This window comes from Apaloderma vittatum, unplaced genomic scaffold, assembly GCF_000703405.1.
Source record: "Apaloderma vittatum isolate BGI_N311 unplaced genomic scaffold, ASM70340v1 scaffold20590, whole genome shotgun sequence".
Lineage (NCBI taxonomy): Eukaryota > Metazoa > Chordata > Aves > Trogoniformes > Trogonidae > Apaloderma > Apaloderma vittatum.
This window is the reverse complement of record NW_009693159.1, coordinates 29,989-51,314: the sequence shown is the minus strand read 5'-3', so window position 1 is coordinate 51,314 and position 21,326 is coordinate 29,989. Positions and strand designations below refer to the sequence as shown.

The 21,326-nt window shown below is 40.9% G+C and overlaps 1 protein-coding gene across 1 annotated transcript in view; it reads right to left on the bottom strand.

The window, feature by feature from the left end:
* Positions 1-5,187: 5,187 nt before the first annotated feature.
* RASA3 (RAS p21 protein activator 3) overlaps positions 5,188-21,326 on the bottom strand; it is a gene marked incomplete at its 5' end in the record, with an annotated part of 36,440 nt that continues 20,301 nt past the window's right edge. The window contains 9 exons of the mRNA XM_009878160.1: positions 5,188-7,054; positions 7,651-7,834; positions 9,680-9,783; positions 10,552-10,763; positions 14,216-14,298; positions 15,436-15,542; positions 19,239-19,312; positions 19,871-19,948; positions 20,858-20,935. Coding sequence (XP_009876462.1) covers positions 6,979-7,054; positions 7,651-7,834; positions 9,680-9,783; positions 10,552-10,763; positions 14,216-14,298; positions 15,436-15,542; positions 19,239-19,312; positions 19,871-19,948; positions 20,858-20,935 — 996 coding nt within the window. The remainder of the gene's footprint in view (positions 7,055-7,650; positions 7,835-9,679; positions 9,784-10,551; positions 10,764-14,215; positions 14,299-15,435; positions 15,543-19,238; positions 19,313-19,870; positions 19,949-20,857; positions 20,936-21,326) is intronic.

Genomic DNA, 21,326 nt, shown 5'->3' with positions numbered 1-21,326 from the left:
GGGTTTTAACCCAGGTGTTGTTCTGAGGAACACAACAGAAACCAACAGCTCTCTCTCGCAGCAGGAAATGCTTAGGCAGGGGAAACAGGCAGAAAAAACCGAATTACTGAACAGCCGGATTAAAGGAGCATCATTCAGCTTTGGCTTTGGGAGCCTGGTTAGCAAAACCAGCTCCGACTCTTTTGGCTGCCCAAGGTCTCTTGGCTCTTTACATTGACAATGACAGCTCTGACCCTAAGAGCCAAGCAGGTTATCAAACACCAGAGCACTTGGCCTCTTTCAGCCCAGGAAGACAGGTCCTGCTTTCCTTCACCCTGCTGAGGATTTCCTTGCCTTCTTTCTCTCAGTGCAACTGGCTAATACCTGCTCAGGTCTGCTAGTTTCCTCACCACCTCTCCTCTGCACTCATAACTTCTAAATAAAGTGAAAGCATCGGCTAGCTCCTTCCGACACCAAAAAAGACTTGGGCACCAGCTACCCTCTGTCGCAAATCAGTGCCAAGTCCCCTCAGAGGGCTCTCCAAAACTGCTCCATATGAGGGCTTTTTGCTTACTGTTCCAGGCACCTTCAACGGAAACTATGCCAAGGGGACTTCTCTGGAGTGAAAAAGGACAACATCTTTCAAAGGAGGTTCAGGCCCAGCTCTCTCGTGTAAAAATCTGCCTTTGAGCCTGGCGCAATCTTCACCAGGGGAATTCAAGGCAGCGAAGGACTGATGGGGAAGGTACAGGAGCAGCTATTACAGATCCAACTTCTTGGTAAATTTTGAGGAAACATAGTACTGTGTCAGCAGAAAGAGCTAGATCTCTGAATTTCTCTCTGGTTTTGCTTGGTTCTTCTGCTAGAAGGAGAGAAGGACCCCTGGGCAGCTGCCAGGCTGCACATGTAGGCAAGGCAAAAGATGGAGACAAGGATGAGGCTCACCTAAACAACCCTGCATTTTGTGGGGAATGGTACATACATGCATGAAATACTGGCTTCAGAAGCAGGTTGTATCACATACAGTGCTGTGCATCAGTGATTCCAATCAGGAGCACGAGGTGGGACAGTGGTGGAAGCAAACGGATTTGGAGCATAGCTGGGAGATGCACTCCCTGGCAAAGCCGTCTGGGGTGGCTCAAGTGCACCTCATCAGGTGTGCCCATGCAAGTGTTTGGGAAACTGCTGTAAATCTGGTCAGGTAGATGGTCCACATTTTTCAAAAATATCTCTCTCTTTTAACAAGTTTCAATTATTTCACTGATTCGATTGCATCAGTGCTATTAATGGGATGCTGAGGGGGAGCGTGGTGGGATCAGCAATCTCTTTAAGGGGGCTTTACCACAAGAGAAAACATACCATGTGGTTGTCCTCACAACACTGTGGCTAAGCAGTAGGCAAAGCATTTGCATCTCCAGACATCACAGATGAGCCTGTCTATTTTTAAAGTTGCTTTTCTCAGCTGTGAGCCTCTCCAGTGATTTCCACCATGGGCATAGGATGTCATGGCTGCCAGAGGATGGCTTCTGGAGAAGATGAAGAGTAGGAATTATAGCTGAACGGTAACACAGAAAAACACACTAAAGAAAGCAAGAGACAAGGTGCTTCACGATGGCCTTTCTTGTGCAGTCTGTTTTCATCAAGTGAGTATTTCCCTTTTTCTTTGCCTGTAATTCATAACATTCCCATTCCTTTATTCCCATCAGCAGATTTCTCTACACAAACATGATGATTACAGCTTTGGTTTCCACCCCCAGAGAAATGCATGGCTACACTTATCCAAAGTGCTTTTCTTAATTAAATAAATGTATTTATTCACACCTCTGGTACTGATGGCAACCCTGTGCACTGCTGTCACCTCTGTCAAGACTTGTCTTCGCATAAGAGTAAGATCCATATCCAGGCAGTCTGTTTGCTGTGGCCTTGAGTGAATAATAAACAACATATTCCCTTTTGACAGCTTTAGGGTAGAACAGTGCAACTGTAAGAGAAGTTACAGATGTTGAGTGAATTTAGTAAAATTAGTGAGACACCGTACAGGTCCCACACTTGTGGGGAGAATTTGCCCTCGACATTAAACAGAACTGTGTAGATCTGGGGTATGTTTTTGGCAAAATTCAGCATAGCAATGTTTTCAAACTAGAAAAAGCCCATTTCCCTTTTATCATTTAAAAATTCTTTACATTTAGCCCAGACTGCTAGTGGGCCTCTTGTTCAGTCAACACATTCACATTAACTTTGTAGGCAAACCTGCAACACCAGGCAACTTTGTAAAGCAATAGCTCTGCAGAAACATGATAAACCCAACAATTCGAAACTCCTTTCAGTTAAATGAGAGCAACTGATATGGACCAGCAGATGAAAAATGGGAATTAAAGCAGAAAGGCATGCATGATTGGTCCAGAAATTAGAAGGGCTGGTTTCTATCCTCAGAATTAATCTCCTAGGATCCTATTTTATTTCAGGTTATTTTAGGGACCCAGAAATTATTTGCTCCATGATGGCTCCTTCCAGTCTTTTCTTATACAGCTGAGATTCAGAATCTCACATACATACAAATACAGCACTTCTGTCTTAAAAACTTCTATTTTCCTTGGTATCTACCTGAGCTTTGATGACAGTAGCTCAGAGCCAGAAAGAAATGTCTGCTCCAGTCAGCCTGCTAGCCTCTGTCTCCGTCACTAAAGAATACAGAAGGCAGCTCATGGGAAGATGCTGTTCTTTATGTCCAAGCACCACCAAGTATCAGTCTCAGCCTCTCGATCTGCCCTACATAAAGTCCTACTGGAGCTAATATCGGGGACTGGCAGAGTTCACACATTCTCCTGCTACCCAGGCCAGCTTCTCATGCAGCCCTTTAAAACACATGCTTACAGGATTACAAATTGAAACTACCTCCTTGAAACTCCATACAGTATTGCAAAGAAGGGGTGGAGACAGGAATCCTATCAGCGTTCAAGTGCCTCAGCTGCGTCACACAGCCAGCCACCTTAGCCCCCAAATCAGCTTCTCATGTAGATGGAAGTTCTCTCTGATTTCTCACAGATTCACAGACAGCAGTTGATGCTCACTCCCCTGAGTCTCATAAGGATGTAGCAGGCCCTGGATGCTCTTTGTATGAAGTGCATGCCATGCCCAGGGCACATCATGCTTTTCTTTTTTTTCCATTTGGTGATTTTTTACATGGAAACATTTCCAGACAACAGCCATGTTCTGCAACCATCTCGATCTACACAGATCTCATTAAAACCTTACTGGGTGAAGAACCAAGTGTCATTGGTGCCAACAGATCTTTGAGACATCACTGGCACATGCAAGGCTCGTCGCTCGTGCTGCCCAACCTACTGCATCCCAGCACAGCTTCAGACACGACACAGCATGAAGAGGCCCTAATAGTGATTTACCTTCACCAAAGCAGCTGCTCCCCATGTCTCCTCCATCCACCTAGAAAACACACAGAAGTGACAAGATTTCATCTGCCAGCTAAACTCCTGTCCATTGCCTTAGGAAACTCTAACAGGAATGTTGACTCCTTGGGTGTGTACTTTTACATCTGAATTTCCCACTCTGCACTCTTCTGAAATGCACAAAGACGTTTCCCTGGCCAGAGACAACACATCCTTGAAACTGGAATGGACACAGACTTGGGCCACTTGGGTCCTGTCATCAGGTCAGCCCTGCCCCAGTGCACTGGTTCAGCAAGGGAGAGAAGAGGCACAAGGATCTTCTTCAACATTGAGTCTCAGGAGTGTACAGCCCAGCTTCTTTTTTTTCTTTCCTGTCAAAAATATTTTGTTTTGCCTTCCAGGCTGGGATAGAGAAGGAAAGAAAACTGATCTGACATGCCTATTTATGGCTATGCTTTTCTCTCTCTTTTTTTTTTTTAACGTTATTTCCTTCATTCCAGATACAAGGGATGCTGTCCCAAGTGTCCCTATCAAGTCATCTGTCTCGTGGGCAGGATTTGCTCAGTATTTCTGAAGCAAACATCAGAAACATATGCCACAGGCAGGCAGAGACAGAGGCTAAGCAAGTATTGGAAGCCCAGTTTTAACACAACCTCCTCAACAACCCTGTTAATTAAGTTATGTCGTAAGAAAAGCAGCTTTCAAAGATTTCTTACTGACTTAAGCTAGACATGCTTAACAGAAAACAAAATGACTGTATACACTGAATGAGACTGAGTGGAAAAGATACAGATCTGGGAATGGTATTACAGTAATTTTGCATTTAACTCTGGTCATTTCTTAAAAATCCTATGTCAGTTTACTACCTCATCTTACTGTAAGCCTCATTTGTTTTTAAAGCAAGGTTTACAGTTCCCCAGCAAAACCACACACTTGCGTAATTGCGGTCAAGTTCACCTTCACCAAGACAATGGTGATGTGTCTTCCACCATCAGTGTGGTTTTCTTTCCTGGCTGTGGTCTACCTGTCAAACTACCGTCACTCAGCTAGAGCATGCTTACAGAAGCTCTCCTCCAGAAGTTTCTCAGAAACGAACGCCTGTGTTCTTGTGATAGAGACTTGTGATACAGCAGTGCGAGTTGCCCTGAACACAAACTGGACTAACGCATGTGGAATGAGCTGGTCAACACCTTTCTACCCCAGAGGGGCTGTTGCCCAGCCTTCCTGCAAACACTGCCCACAGAACCAGCGAGTGCAGCCTGTCACACAATGTCTCAGAGCTAAAGCTTAATCCACATGACTATCCAGAGAGGACTCATAAGCTCCAAAAGACTGACTTGCACAAACCTCAGCACACCCAAGGTTTTGCCACAGAACAGGTCCTGTTCAGGAGGGTGGTGGTTCCAGAGGTCCATGAGTAAATATGCATGGAGGGTGCTGTGCTCTCAACTCTTTCCTGTCCTTTCAGCATGGTCTCACCCCTCCCTCGCAGCAGCAAGAGCTGTGTAATACCACAAGGAACCAGTTCAAGATGTTGATCTAGCTGAGCGATGACTGCTTTCTTTGCTAATGTAGTTTATCGCTGGCTCAGGTGCCCAAGCTCCCATGGGTGTCACGCTGACCCAAAAAAAGGGGTTGGGATGTGAGAAGGAGCGAGGATGGGACTGAGCAGCCCCAACAGACGTTGGTTTAGATTCACTAGGATCTCCATCTATGGTTGACCTCTGAACAGCAGGATGCTACGCCAACGAGCAACCCAGTGGCCACTGTGAACCTATACAGACTACAGAAGTGCACACAGTTTTCAGAAATAAAACATTTCTTTTAATTGGCAAGTAGAACACACATTACAGGTCATTAGTATTTTATAAACAATATTAAGTTACAAATACATGTTAAAAATTGCAGTTCATGGCAGCTAAAAGCTTGGAGTCCAAAATGCATCTCTGCAATGCTTCATAACTTCCCTTTCCCCAGTCTGCTGGGTGAAGATGAATAAAAGATCCTTTTCATTTACTAGGAGGTGGTCTACTACATACTCAAACAAAAAAGAAAACCTCATTCCTAAGAGCATCACTAACAAACAGAGGCATTCAAAGTACTTCAGGCATCTTGAATCATGTTGACGCCATGAGGACACAGTTAAGAATTACTCTGTAACACTTTAAGAAAAGATACAGGTATCTTCACATTAAACTGACAGTTCAATGCTTTCTGTTCCAATTCTGCTTAAAATCAACACTAGCTTCTACTCCACAGAAGCTTAAAAGTCCATCATGCAGGCTTCCGTGCCATCAAAGCTAGATGTTTGTAAATCAGACCCTGACACAGAGGAAAGTCGGGGTGTACAACTAAACAGCATACATAAATAGGTATCTTATATTTAGCAGATCTTTATTCTCCTCCTTAATGACTTTTGTTGGTATTAGTGAGATACACAGCTCATTCTCTTTTCACTACACTCAGAATATTAACAAGTTACCATTATGCATGTTAATATACTAAATATCTTTTAACAAATCTCTTAAGAAAAAGTATTTAAAAACATTTTTTTTGAAAAGTAGAAATCTATTTTCCATAAAAGCAAGTGGTACAAGGATAGCATGGACTCCAGCACTCAAACATCCTTTCGAAGAAAATCCATCTTGGCAGCTTTTGCATCTTGGAGTCAGCATGTCTCAGCTGCCAGACTTGTGTTCTATTTGTCCTTCTTGTTGTTGTGGTAAAATGTCATCAGAATCACCTTACCTTGCCCTCCAGCTGGCAGACTTCCAAAGATTACCATTCATTGGACTGCATAAGAGAGACATGTAGCTTTGCCATTAAGTTCTTTTCTTTCTTACTCACATTTATGAGAGTCAGTTTTATTATACTGCTGAGACTGCATCTTCAAAACCAAAGTCTGCTGAATGTGTCTGACGAAATGACTTTGTATCTCAAAAATATCAAGAGTACCATTCCAATCTGAATTTCTGTTAAAAACTGTGCACATTTAGCAAAAATTATGCTGCTGTAAAAACAAAAGGCCTGCTCCTTGGCCTGCTCAGAATACAAGCTACAATGCAAGAGATTACACCAGAGGGTTTTTTCTCTGCTGCTCTTCTAAATGCAGGCATTAAAAGTAAAGTGTTACTAAGCTTTTCCTAAGACAGCACAAAGGGTTGTGGCATAATATACATTAATCGGGAACAAAAAACAGTAACAAAGAACCATTCTAGAAAATGCTGCATATTAGCAGCATGCTTGGTTTCCGACACATAAGGAATCGTACGGGAGTTGTCAAGATGAAGTCCACACACCTCGATCATTGAACTGATCACTAGATTCCAAGAAACCAAAGCAAATTTAAAAATACACATGACAACAACTGCCTAGAAGGCAGAGTTTTATCATCTGTCAATAACCAGATGAATAAAGTGCATAGCAATTATTAGAACAGTTTCTTGAAAAAGAGAATATGTTTAGCAAGTCTCAGAGTTTGTAAGCTTGACACTTATCCATACATTTTGCTACATGTGTGGCTTCCCTTTTGTTCTGCTATTTAGCTTCATTGATCGACCCTTCAGCACTGTCCAGTAGTTTCCCTTGAACTTCATATGGAATGTGCTGAGATCTCTGACTGCTGCCTGATGTACGTCTGGAAGCTTTTGTCACCAATGGGATGTTCTCTAACAGAAAAGGGGAAAAAAAGGGAAAACGTATTACACACAGAATTTTCTGCGAAGACATCAAGATGTCAGAATGGAAAGTGAACAGACAAAACTTCCCTGAGTTTGTAATTGTAATCATAATACTGCATCTTAGTTGAACTGGAAGAACTGACTGAATTGATCCTCTTTTTTGTCAGCCACATGCAGAACACTCCTTTATTCACAAGTATACAAAACACAGTCATGTGGCTCTATCAGCCATTCTTCCTATTTTTAAACCAACACTCTAAAAAAAGTGAGTAAATACATGTATCTTCTGGTATTTACTGCTCATTCCATAAGCACAGGTTCAAAACTGAAAAACTCCAAGAAAAATAAAACCACGACAAAACCTCCATACTTAATTTTTATGAATTAAACTGCATAAATATGCAAGCACTTAAAAATTCCTTACAGTCCTTTAAAAATTATGATACAAATCCTAAATCACATCTTATGCTGTGTGTATTTGCAGGATCTTTTTTGAACACGAATATGGTGAAGGCCAGAAAATAAGCAAGGGAAATACCATTTTTCAAGGACCGCTCCTTGTTTGGACGACCATTTATACTTACTGACTTCCATATTTTGTCTTCTTAAATTTATCCCTCTTATATTGAGCATGCTCCTGCTCTAAAGTTCCAACACCTTCGATAATCAGTTTTAGTGTTTTATATGTCTCCTTAGGGTCGTCAATGATGAACGTAGAATATTCTTCCTCTTCAGGTCCATCATACACAGATTTGCTGCCACAGGCCTCTGGAGAAAAAAAGTAAAATAATAGGTATCAGACAGGCAGGGGGGGAAAAATGAGACAAAGAGGCTAAAAATCCTCTGTCTGGAGTTCATACGGCAACCCAGCTGATTCTCTATAACCACCACAGAACTGTGGCTGACACAGGCAATGCTTTCACCTCAGTTACCCCCAGCAGTGCCCCAGGCACGCTCTCTGGGAACTCTGACGCAGTCCTAGCTCTGCCTGCGCAAAGTGCTCGCTTGTCAGAAGGACAGGTTGGGTCCATCCCTGAGCAGTAAGCTCGGCACTACAAAACAGACTGAATTCAAAACAATTACAGGTTGAGGCAGTCACAGAAGCTGCTTTACCGCATTACCACTAAAAGATTCATACAACAAGCGTAAGCAGAACATGTTACCATTACTGCCTGGGTGCCTGCTTAAGGACACGTCCCAAGAAGGGGCAAGTCATACTACCTTCTTGTCCTACCAGTGAGCCTTCGTGGCTGAGAGATCAGGATGCTGATTATAATATGCTGATTATATTACATCTGCAACACATTCATCACGTCATCTACTTCTGCACTGTGGCCAAGTGTATTAGAAGGGGAGTGAGAATATTTTACTTTGTCTGTATTTTTCCCTAGCTCGCTAGCTTTACTGCTGTCCCAGTCTCAACTTTCGAGTTAGCTTCCCTTTGCTCCGCTGTCTGTGCCAGAGCTGTGTCCTTTTCCCCGACATTGACACTCCATGCTGGCTCTGGCAGTGAGGATTCGGAACAGGGGAAAGCTGGGCATTGGTTCAGACAGCTCGGAAGTGCTGGGGATCTTAAGTTTGCAGTTGCATGGTGGCCAGGAATGGATTAAAGTGCTTTCCAATCCGTGTGTTTGACACCATTGCCTTATCTCATATCATAAAATAAAGTTCTATTTAAAGATCAGTGCCATAGTGAAGGCTTCCCTACCACTCCCTGTACTAAATTGGGATTTCAAGTCTGGCACCATGTACACCGGATACTTTTCTTGGCAGGCCTACCAGTACTAACTTCCTCTGCTGTCTCTTCTTTTGGACGTTAGGAAGAAGTTCTTCACCATGAGGGTGGTGAGACACTGGCACAGGTTGCCCAGAGAGGTGGTGGAAGCCCCATCCCTGGAAGTTTTTAAGGCCAGGCTGGATGGGGCTCTGAGCAGCCTGATCTAGCGGGAGGTGTCCCTGCCCATGGTGGGGGCGTTGGAACTAGATGATCTTTAAGGTCCCTTCCAACCCTGACAATTCTGTGATTCTATGATTCTTTCTTTAAGCCTTCATGCCACATCTCTGCTCCCTTCAGCTCCTGAAGCTTTCCTGGCCTAAACTTCACTTTTCAACATTTCATAGACATCCACAGGTCTTCTTTTGCTGATAATTCCAAAAGAACCTTCCTGAGGACACCATTTGTATCCAACCTGTTCTTAGGATCTGAATCAGGGAATGTGGACATGACTTCTGGTAAAACAAAACCATGTTCCACTGAAACCTCAACTTTGCTGGTGCTTTTTTTCAGGATCAGTAAACTTCTGGTTTAGCGCGCACTCTGATTTGTCAGTTCAGAGTATCCAAGCCATGCTTTGTGCTTACGCTATTTTAAGATGCTGTGGTTTAAGACTGTATTTCAAACAACCATTTATTATGCAAAGAACTTTGTATAGACTATGAGACTGCACACTGCACCAAAAATAATTCACATAACTGCCTTAAGACAGCACAAGGGAAACAAATTAAATAATGGCCATGTAATTGGCAAGGCTGGTCTAGCTAGAACATACAATTTTTCACAGGTATTTTTGCCTTGCTAAGTGTATGGGAGATGCAATGGTCTTTCATCCTCACCTTGCATTTTCTCCAATTTTGGCATATACAAGTTGAAAAGAGAATAGATGCGCTCAGTTTCTCTATCTCCATCTATATCCAGTTGTATATTTGCTGGAAGGCCTCTGTAAGGCATCAGGAAGAGAAGTTATAGGCTAAACAGTATGTTATTGCACAAAAAGCACTTAAGCTTGAAAGTAAAAGTGAGTCCTCATGAAAGCCAACAAATGGTGTGTAATACAGCTTAAAATTTCCTATTTTTCCCAAAAGAAAAGGCAGACAAGTTCAAACTTCTTTATGCCTAGATTTATCCAGCATGCTTTCACTGTGACTTGACAGAGAGCATTGTGTCAGTATCCAGACATTTTGGTGAATTAGTGTGCTATAACCAGATGGAGGAGCCAAAGCACTGAACTCCTAACCATTCAGGTTTTATGTTCTGACTGCTTCTCTCATTTTAGATGAAAACTGTTTCCTACAAATGAGGCAGTACCTCTTCATTTAACAGAGAGCATGAGCGATCCCCTTAGAAAAAAGATTGGTTTAAAATTAAATCTAGAAGCAGATTATTTTCTGCTTTACGAATTTACAAACAGGACTTTGAGGGGATTTCTCACATTTTTACTAAAGAGAGATGATCATAGCCAAAGTATCTTACCCCACAGTCAACTCCAACCAACGGTCTGAACTCTAAAAATTTCAACATTTTGACCAAGATATGCAGATACCAACAGTATCAGAAATGACGATAGACAGATGGCCTTTAAAAAAGAATCCCACAATGCCTGTGTGCCTGGCAGATCTTCCTGGTAACTGCATACCTGTAAGTCACGCTGCAGAAACACACACAGCCTTGGCAATGCCTAGACCAGCAGCACGTTACTGATCCTTACCCCGTGCAAGGTGTGCAGCCAGGAGTGTTGTCTGCAGTTGCTTTACAGCAAAGCCAGTGGCCATTAAGATAGGCAGAGGGATGGTAGACTGTGAGGCGCTTCTTGTTGCATTGGCTAACTTTGGTGAGGATATCAATCCAGTCCTTGGCCTCCACACAATTATTTGCTTGGATATACAGGACTCTTCTTTCAGGCTGGATTACCTGAAACATCTGCAAATAAGGAAATAAGCTACAGAATAAACCACGAGAATGACTCCGGGAACCTAAGACGAGGCTCTGACTGATGATTTATTAAAAAGAAAACCACAGTATACTAAAAGAATGCACCAATAAATACATTTCAACACAAAACGAAGCAGAAAACACACCCTTAAAACAACAAGACCTTTCACCTGATTCAAGGAGTAAGATACTAATTCTGGAAGAGATAATTTACAAACATCTAATATCAACTTGCTGGTTGGGCCACGGCAAGATTTGCTGTCAGCCTAAGGGATGCAATTTTAGTAATGCTGCAGCTTCAAGTTTTGGACGGCTGACAGGGACTCGACACAGGGCTGAAAGGAAATGATAGTCAGTAGCAGGCAGAATGGAGAGGGAGGGAGCGAAGAGAATTCAGATTCTGCCTTAGCTACAACTTTGCTTTAATAGTGCCATCTCTCTCGGGTCTTAATATCTATTTCAGCATGATTTTTTCCTTTTAGTAACTTTCATGCCTCTGCACCCAACTAAAGCTGCTATTAGCAAATCACAGCAACGTGGTTCCTCTTCAATTGCCACTGTGTGCTTCAAATAATTACACATTAATTCTGCATCATGGCTTCGGCACTGCAAATCTAAACTAGACCTCTCCTGCCTTTTCAAAAGAGCTTGCAACCTAAAATGGCACAATAGCATTTATTTTCCCCTTGTTGAAGAAGCAGGTTGCTGATGCAAAACCTTATTGCTTGATTATACTGATCAGACACTGAGGATAGCTTAGCTCAAGTCAGTGACCTCAACTGCAAGTTTTGAAAAACAAAATGTCAACCATCTTCATTTCCTCTAGCTTCTACAAGTTCTTGATTATAATGGGCTTTCCTCTCTCTCTCTGGTATTCCTAAATTATCCCTCCCTCCTCTACTTCTTCATTTGGTAATTCAAATCATTAGACATTACATTGTCCATATCATGTGGAAAATGATTGTCCAAACAGCTGTTTCTTTATGCTACTTTAACAAGAAAAACAAGGAGGCACACAAAAAAACCCCCACAAAATACGACACACCAAAAAACCCCACCAAGACTGAAATTCACTTTTGTCTATTACAAGGACCCAAAAACATTGGTCTGAATTCTGCACCTAGCTGGTCAGGAGAAAGTTGCAGACTGGCACAACCTCTTCTTCCCTTGTAACACTTTTAGGTTCATATCCCTTTGAAGTAGGTTGCAAATATACTTGCTAATTTGTGAACAAACAGGTTTTTTAATTACAATGTCTCTTCTAGCAGGAAAGGGAGAGTAATTTCCCTGGATTTAGTATCCTTAGAGATGTCAGACAATAATTAGAAAGGCACAACACATAGCAGCAGTGTAGGAGGTGCTAGTGTGATCAGCCTGGCACTGCCAAAATATACACTAAAGAGTTCATTAAACAGAATTTTTCAGGACATCAAACTGGCAGTTTGAGTCTGGGGAATAGGGAACGAAGGAACAAGGAAGACAGGAGTTCGCAGCTCAACCCTCTTAACACAGAACTATAGCAAGAAGAATTTTAATGTCATGCTGGGGTAAATGGAGCCTTCTGCACTACAACAAAGGAAGAGATTTAAGCAGTGTGGCTTTGTGTAAGGGGATACCAGCCTAAGTGAACTAACATATGGCAACTGTTACCAAGAAGCCCACAACCAAGACAAGAATTGCAAGCGACTGTAAGACCCTTACACTACCAAAACCACCAAGGGCTTCTCAAACACCACAGACGACCTGATCAGTGCCTAAAGACACCCCCATGCTCGTCAAACTGTGTTTAAGGAAGACGAAGGCCAGGCCTGCCAGGCAGACAGCTCTATCAGGAGCGAGGAAGACACACTTGGTGCAAGTCAGAGCACAGATACACAGAGAGTATTTATAGGAAATGTAGATCTTTAATCACACTTAGCACCCATGCTGCACGAATCCATTGCAGAAACATCTGCTGTGGTGTTTTGAGAATTCTGTTCTTGCTGCAGCATTCTATTTATGTATGGCAAGATAAATGAGAAGGCGATAACGGTATTTTCTACTGCTTACAGAAAGACTCTGAATGTTCCTTTCCAGAATGGATATAGTCACCTTCATTTCCTAGGTAATAGTGCATGTAAGCAACTAAAATAGTGCAGTTTCTGATGTTAACAATAGAGGGGTATTCTTCCTATAATACATCTTCACACTAAAGCAGTATTTTGGATACATTCCAGCCCAGTAGACTAACCATAAGTTAAAGACTGGTATCACTAGAGAGTTTATCAGATTTATAGCTTAACTCCTCTCCACACACAGTAAGTTTTGTTTGTGTGGCTACCTTTAGTTCAATCAAGTTATTTTGCAGAGTACAGTTAGCAAGAGTTCATAACATGTTACAGCTGCCTTCTGATAGTTCAAGAATTGTTTTATGGCTTGGTTGCTTTCGTCTACGTAATTAACAAGTCATGAACAGCAGAGCCAGCTACAAGAACAATGAAAATGTGCTCTAGAAGCAAGTGAAGTGAACGTTATTCCATCTTCTACTGGAGAAAGATTGATGCTATCAAAATAATACCTGAAACAGGGAAAACACTGAGGAGTCAAGCATTATATTTCACTTAAGAAAGCGCTGTTTGAGGAAACTAAAATCTAGGGCAGGTTTGAACACTGCCCTGCATGGTGTCCACAAGCAGTATAGATGACAGGAAAGACTTAAAGGCAGAAAACCTAAGTCATAACCATTTATGTTTATAAAGAAGTCTGTAGTAGATGCATGTTTAGAACCAGAAAACACGAAGGGTTTTTTTGTTTATTTTAAAATCACACTTTTTAAGGATTGTACTCAAGCTTTACAGGCAGAATAGCATGAAAAAGGCCACCAGCATCACGTAAACTATTCTTACGCAATGGATAGTATGTCTTGCCTGCACGAGTTGGCAGTAGTGTCCCATGCATGAGAAATACAGCTGTACTTTATTCCCTAATAGGGCAGTCAAAACACTAAACCATACTAGAATGGCACAGGTGTTTTTTTTGGCACACGACCTAACTCAAATACATGTGCACTTTCATTAACTGATGAAGAAACCCTAACAGCTAAGAAAGAAGTTGTAATCCTTCAGAATTACAGCAGCCAGGTTCCTTCCCAAGGTCTGGTAGAAAGGGCAGGGACTCGATCATCTTACCTGTGTCTGACATTACGGAGCCCAGACAGCTGATCAGCAGTGGCTGGTACTGAGTGTGCTGCAGATCACGAAATCCAAAGGCTGCTGACTGGGCTGTTAAGAATCTGAATGGGCTGTACTTTTGGAAACTCCTGCTACTATATACAGAACAAGCAGCTGTGGCTGTACGTCTTTCAATAGAAACCCAATCCAGGTTACAAAAGGGAAAAAGGCGATTAGGCTGGTGGATCTAGACCAGCCTAACAAGCACATTAATGAAGATGACCTACTTACATTTTTCATTTTAAAGGATTCCTCCTCCAGTCTTTCCACTGCCAGAATGTTTTCAATTGGAATGCTACACAGAGGGTGATCACCTGCAGAACACACACATACACACAGAGCTACTGAGCAACTTATTTGTAACTCAACTTCACCCTCTGCCCTTGTTCCAAGGGCTGATTCAGTTCCTTTGAAGATCTTTTTGACTACACAAGGTAAAAAAACTTTCACCCTGCAGGGCTTTACTAGCATGGTCCTTAAGTATTATCTTATGTTAATTTCTGTTTTCAGCTGCACTATGTTATAGTAGCAAAGTTCTTGGCAACTGACTCCTGCAGCAGGACACAGTGTATTTCCTGAGAAGGTGACAACGAAAGAAATCATTCCTGTCAGCTCAACTGAACTAGATTGATGGTTGTGATCTAAGATCTCAAAGTTGAGTGTGAAATGATGACTGGCATGATTTGAACATGTTTCCATATCTTTCTCACTCCCTATGCATTTATGGGGTGGAAGGAAGTGGTATTTGTTGTGCAATACTGAACAGACAGAACAATTTGTGAAAAGCAAAATCCTTGATATTAGGCAACATTAAATACATTTTTGCAAGTGAAAAGTTTGCAGGCAAATCTCTGCCTATTGCAGCCAGTTGTGTCAGTGCTACAAAATTTATGAGAATGAGCTGAGATGCATCTGAGAATGTTCAATACCAACTCAAATCCCAACATAAGGTATTTCATAAAACCGCAGAATAACAGAATGGGTTGGGCTGGAAAAGACCTCTAAAGGTTAGCTAGTCAAATCCCCCTGCAGTGAGCAGGGACATCTTTATCTAGATCAAGTTGCTCAGAGCCCCATCAAGCCTGACTCAATGTCTCCAGGGATGGAGCCTCCACCACCTCCCTGGGCAACCTGTTTGAGTATTTCACCCTGAGCTTTACTTCCTCAGACAACCTATTAGGTAACTGTGAAAACACAAGATGATGCTGATAACTGATACTAGACAAATATTATCAAATATTCTGCTAATTTATAAGGGTACTGTGCTATCCAAGAAGCTTCATTAACAGTACTGACTACTGAAAAAAGGGCAAGAACATATAGGCGGATAGACTTGCCTGCACCATGCCTTCTACAGTTAAAGATCTAGGTCTCAGTGTTCTGTTCTTATACAATCTTTATGTCTAATCTTTGCTTTAATGCTTCAAGAGATTGGCAAACGTTTTTGTTACCTTTGCTTTTCTGATAGGTAAATTCATGGTTTGTCAGGCGAAACCATCTCTTCTTGAAGTTTTTCATACCAAATCGTTTTCTTCCTTGTGCTCTCTTGATCATGAACCTAGTAAACAGGACAACATCTGTTACAATACACTAGATTTTATATACACACGTATATAAATATATGCATACACAGAAAATATGTATTTATGTATACAGATTTATACATATATACATACATACACACACACATTCATGATGGTACTTGCAAAGCTTTAGGAGGGGACACACAGTGTTTTCTAATTATAGAGGCCTTGTCTTGACACGGAAAGGAAAGTTACATTTGGACAGGTTTAGTGCATCTGTTAGTTAAGTCCGTCCTTTTTGCAGATCTAGATAAAGGGCAAGACATGTAGCTTGACTTTGACTACATAAGGTGTCTAGTTAGTGAGCTGAACTGCAGTTTGTGCCCTTTCCTCAGTTACAAATCCAGCCTAATGGTTTCCTACTACAGCAGAAAAAAGGCAGAACATGGTTAGTACTGCTCTGCTGTTAACTCTACAAGCTTTTTAAACTGTTTTTATACAGCTGTGAGAAAGCTCAAAAGGTTTAGAGTATGTTTATTAATTGAAAGGCAGGTGTAAGGCCTCTGGAACTGAACTCTTACATGCTTTAATCATTCTCAAGCACTAGTAACAAAATCAGGATGTTCCACAGCTCAATTTGCAATTGCACATTGATGCTCCAGTTGGAAATACATTTTCAATAACATACAAAGTAATCTGACAGCCAAAAGCTAGAGCCTGCCTTCTCCCCTTTTTTGTGGCAGAGAAGGGTCGTCCATTTAGTGAGTTGTCAGCTGTAATTAATTTCGAACTTGAATTAGCTTACAAGAAAGAAACTGTGAGGCATCCACCACCTTCCTAACCACTAAATCAATCCAAAAGCTTCAAGGTGACTTTGGAAAGCCCAGTGACTGCATACTGCTCAGGCATCACTTTTGGTGGAAAAAATGTGTATGCATATGCAGTGGAGAGCTGATAACAGCTACTCTACACATTAACTATTGTGCTAAATACAGAATTGTATAATGCGGCGAGTAAAAACTACTTACTACACAGTAGCTTTTATCGAGTAGGAAGGCACTATACAGCACAAAGAGCACACAGAGAGAACAGCGAATGACTTGGTTGAAGATTTTTCAGTAGCAGAGCTAAAATGCTTAGAACAGCTAATACTGTTTTTTGCCTCTGGTATCTTCAAACAGAAACAATAACATTGTATCCAACTGCAGGTCTGTTTAAAGCTCAAACAGAAACCCATGTTCCTTCAGACTTTAACTGTTTTTTAACCAGCTGGGCTAATGCCTGCTGCCCTTTCCAAGTTGTGTGGGCAAGAGCTGACAAGGGCTGTACACAGCAATAGATTTACTTTTTTTTCCCTAAACCAGTTATAGTTACACACCTCTCATTGTTAAAATAGTTAGTTACTGTCTTTGTATTTCTTGAGAAATGTTTAATAAAATTATATGATCCAGGTCATGCCCTGGTGGCAGTCAAGGCAACTTTCAAAGGGTCAGAGCAGACATCCTTGGGCTGGACGATATGCTCTTCAAGTTAGTTTCTTTTCCTTCTCATACCAGGTGACTTAAGCCTGCAAATTCCTACAGAGCCTCCCTCTTTGAAAAACGCAAACTCCATAATGCAGAGCTAAGAGCACATTTCTAATTAAATTCTTCTTAGCTGGCATAACCAGAAAAAGAATATGCTTTTATTTCCCACAGATAGGTGACAAGCATTCAAAGTCACAGACATTAAGGTCAGTTTAAGGGATGCCTTGGTTTGTAACGTTTGCAGAATGTGTGAGAAGTCAGACCAAATAGTCAGAAGCACAAATGGGAAAAAAAAGTCTAAGATGAAACCTGTGTCAGTCCTGGGTGGTTTGGAGAGGCTGCTGCTTCTTGTGTTTATGGTAGACCTGAGTTTGGACCTGCCTTAACCTTGCTTGGAAGCATCAGCATGCCTCTTCCACCTACAAGAATGGCAGGACTACTTCTCCTTTCAATTCTCTTCCTTTTGGCAAGAACCAGGCAGGCAACTATTAAGCAGTGATAGCACAACCGATGCCAGCAAATCCAAGTGCCAGTGACTAATCTTTGGTACTGTACATTCGTTCAAAAGTACATATGCTATAGCTTTCCATCTAGACATTCTTAAGAGATAGATCAAAAAAAAGAGGATAGATTAAAAACCCAAACACAAACAAAAACTTTGCAAAGGCAATCAGAAACCCCACTAACCAGCCAATCAACCAAGAGAAAAATCAAATCAAAAGCTGTGAAAATTCCCACCCAATCCCCATGATAAAACATGGCAATATGCAAAATGCCAGGAAAAAGACAGCTGAAGGACACACCTAGACCTCGAGAACAATTTAAGTGAATGCTACTTAAGAAGTACCTAGAAAAAGCACGGCTGCTGCTTAATCACTTCTAGCGAATTCACTGTGATCTATACACTGAATATTAAGCAAATCTCAGAGCTCCTTGGAGCCTCTGTCTACAGCTCTAAGTCCTTTCTGCTCTATTTACAGCACATTTTTGTTTTAAGGAAGGAAGAAGAAAACATCATAATTGGTCAACACCAAGAAATAGGTAACAAAATGTTCTCTGCTGGGTTTACACAGGCATTTCAGGATTGTTAAAGGGAGTACTTCCTCCCTGAAGTTAAGTCAGACAAGTCTACTGCTGCGAAGGAAGGACATGCTGTCAGCCTTGCTTGGAAGCCTTAGCTACAGCAAAGCATCAACTGCCCCTACCATCTTACCTGCATGAACTATTACCATCAACTCTCTTTACTGTTAGTTTAAGAGTCCTTAAAACAGCAGCCACAGGCCGAGCAAGAAAAGACAGAAAAAAAATCAGACAGGAGCAAAAGAAAGACAGAGGCAGAAAAAAAATAATATTTCAGAGTTAGAGGGAAAATGTTACAAACTATACATTTAATTTCAGAAACAAAAGAATGGTAAATGTACAGAATTAAAATAGATTTTTTTTTAAGACGCTCATTAGAGAAGTAAACTACACATGTTAACTGCAAGGGGTAGTCATGTTTTCATTGAAAACCTAATTTTTGCTTACTTTCAAGCAGCAGTTCAGCTTACTAAGGAAGAATCTGGATTTTTCACTTTCTTCCTCCCAGCTCAAAGAAGCTGTTTCCACAGTGCATTTAAATGATCATAACAATTCAGTTATGTAACACAAATAATGCCAACAATTAGTATCTAAAACTAATATGGCATATGGAACATGCTTTCAAAAAAAAAAGCTACTAAAACTAGAAACTGTTCCAAGGGCATCACAAAATTTCCTTACAATGGCTATGGTAATGATTAGCATATGGATTTTACAGGGCAGCAAAAGCAAACTCCATTTGCAGGCTTTGCCCTCACTAAGATTGCAGCATCTGTCTTCACAGTGGAATTTTACAGCTTTTGTTCACTGGAGCCCAGGGAAAAAAAATCAACTTGATTTCAACACAATGCTGATTTAAGTTTACTTTGCCTTAGCTGTGCTAATTAAGCTCTATACAGTTATTTTTCCTCCACCTATTTCAAAATATACTGAAATTAAGATGTTCAAGTCAAATTAAGAGATGTTCAAATCAGCTATAGGAGCCACAGAAAGTAGAAATAGCAACACAGGAATCTCCCCATATTCCTCCCTAAATTCACGTATGGAATAGGGGTGGCGGAAAAAAATATCTTAGAATGGCAGCAACCACACAAGGAGAGGGTTTTGTTGCACATGCATGCTTACCCTTCTTTAAGCAATATAGGTTGTTCTATGCTCTTGTGATCCTTCCTTCCCGAAGATGAAATTAAATCTAGAAACTAAAAAGGTAAACAAATAGCAGAAATAAAAATGACAGGACCACACTGTCCAAATTAAAATCTTTAACACTCGTACAGCACAGAGCTACAAGAAAATATTGTAAAAGTAGTTAAACAGACGGTAATGGAAGAAGCTTCAGGAACACACTAGGTTTCCTGGGTTGTAAACTAAAATAGCACAAATGCTCTTAAGCAGAAAAACTGCAGATGACCAGCACTTCTTGTGCTTCTCCATTGTCATACACATCTTTCACTTCCTTTTCGACTAAGCAATTTTCATCACAGATCTACAGCATCCTACGAAGCATGCATGTTTCAAGCTCTAAACCATGGCTTGTTTATCCAACTTAATTACTAAGTAGAAGCCGATCCAAAGAGATTCTACTATTGACATGCACATAATTTGATAAAATGTTCTTGAATATTACGGTTATCTGGAGTCTGCTTTTTCCAGCACATGCTTCCTGGTTCACAAACAGTATGTATTACATTCTAGGATTCCAAGTATCAACTTCAACAACACAGCAGGATTTTTCAGAACATTCATGCATTACTTACATTTTTTACAGCATCTGCATATTTCTGCTCATTAAAATAGTCATAAAAAGTAGCCATGTAGGACTCCTTGAAATTGGCCTGAAATACAAAGTCAAAATCATGCATGTTATAACACAGTTTATACAGAAAATAGCTGTACACCACGTGGCAAGACACCACAGATTAGAGGTGTTTTTTTTCTGACCAGTGGTAAAATAAGCAAAGCGCTACTTTCATGTTGTACAGCACAACTTTAGTAGCATCAAATTTTTATTTCAATAAGGTAGCAGAATGCATTCTAAATGTTCAGTTACTACAGTTAATAATGCATTCTTCAAAAGTTTCAAACTTCTGCTTTGGCTTTTAATCTTGGTCCTAAAAGAAGCTGGCAAAAAGTGCAAGAAAAGAAACTCCATTATCTCAAAGGATCCGTAACTGAGATACAGTTCCATCTACATTTGCCTGTAGGACCACCAGTGACCCCAGATTATCACCAGATAGAGCAGTGTGGTGGTGCCTTAGATCCAGGACTTTTATTTCAATTGAACATCTAGATCTAACTCCTCACCACTGACTGGCAGAAAACTGAACCGGTACAGAAAGAAAAGCACGGCCCTTCCCCTTACTGAGCCATTCTTCTCAGCTGAGCTTTAAAACGCTGAAACAACCTGGAAATCCCTGTAGAGCTGCTATCATGTACTGGAGGCCAAGCAGAGAACTTAATGGGGTTTCCTGATCGCTATCTTTCTCCCAGAAGAAAGAAATGAAAAGCCCTGGACTTCTAGGTTGGTCACACAATTTTGCTTTACTGAAATCTAGTTCAGATTAAGACAGATTTAGTTTTCCTGTGAGCATGAGAAGCTTATAATCAAAGCAAACATAACCAGTTTTGTATAAGCCTAGTGCAACTCAAGCATTTTAAAGGCTTAATTACAATGAGTGATAAAAGATAAAAAAAAAATAATCACTTTCCTAAATTAAGCTTTTAAATGAAAATGGCATACTTACAGATTTAGATTTTGATAGACTTCCTAGTGTTTGAATGGTTTTAGAGATAAGCGTCAAAGTTCGAGAAGTCTGAGGATCCTAGGAAAGAGAACAATATTATACAGACTATTTAAAAAATGGAATAGGGGAAGTTAAACTACGTTTCTTCTTTCTTAACTCACTTGCACAAAAGTAATGTAACATTTGAAAAGACCCAAAAAAATAGTACAGGGAAAACAAAGTTGCTTTTTCTTTTTTTTTAAAGCCTTTGACTCTGAAGCCATCATGTTTCATGGCTACCCTATTGCTGTTCAGAGAATCAAAGGCAATCACTTGCAAAACAAAACCAGAAATTTCTATCTTGAAGACCGTCCAAGTCCTCCCCATTCCCAATAAGAACAACTACTAAGTCGTAGGTAAGTTTGCTTAGCACTGAAAACATTTCCAATGTTGCTGCCACTCAATGCAGCACTAATGTAATGTGACAAAA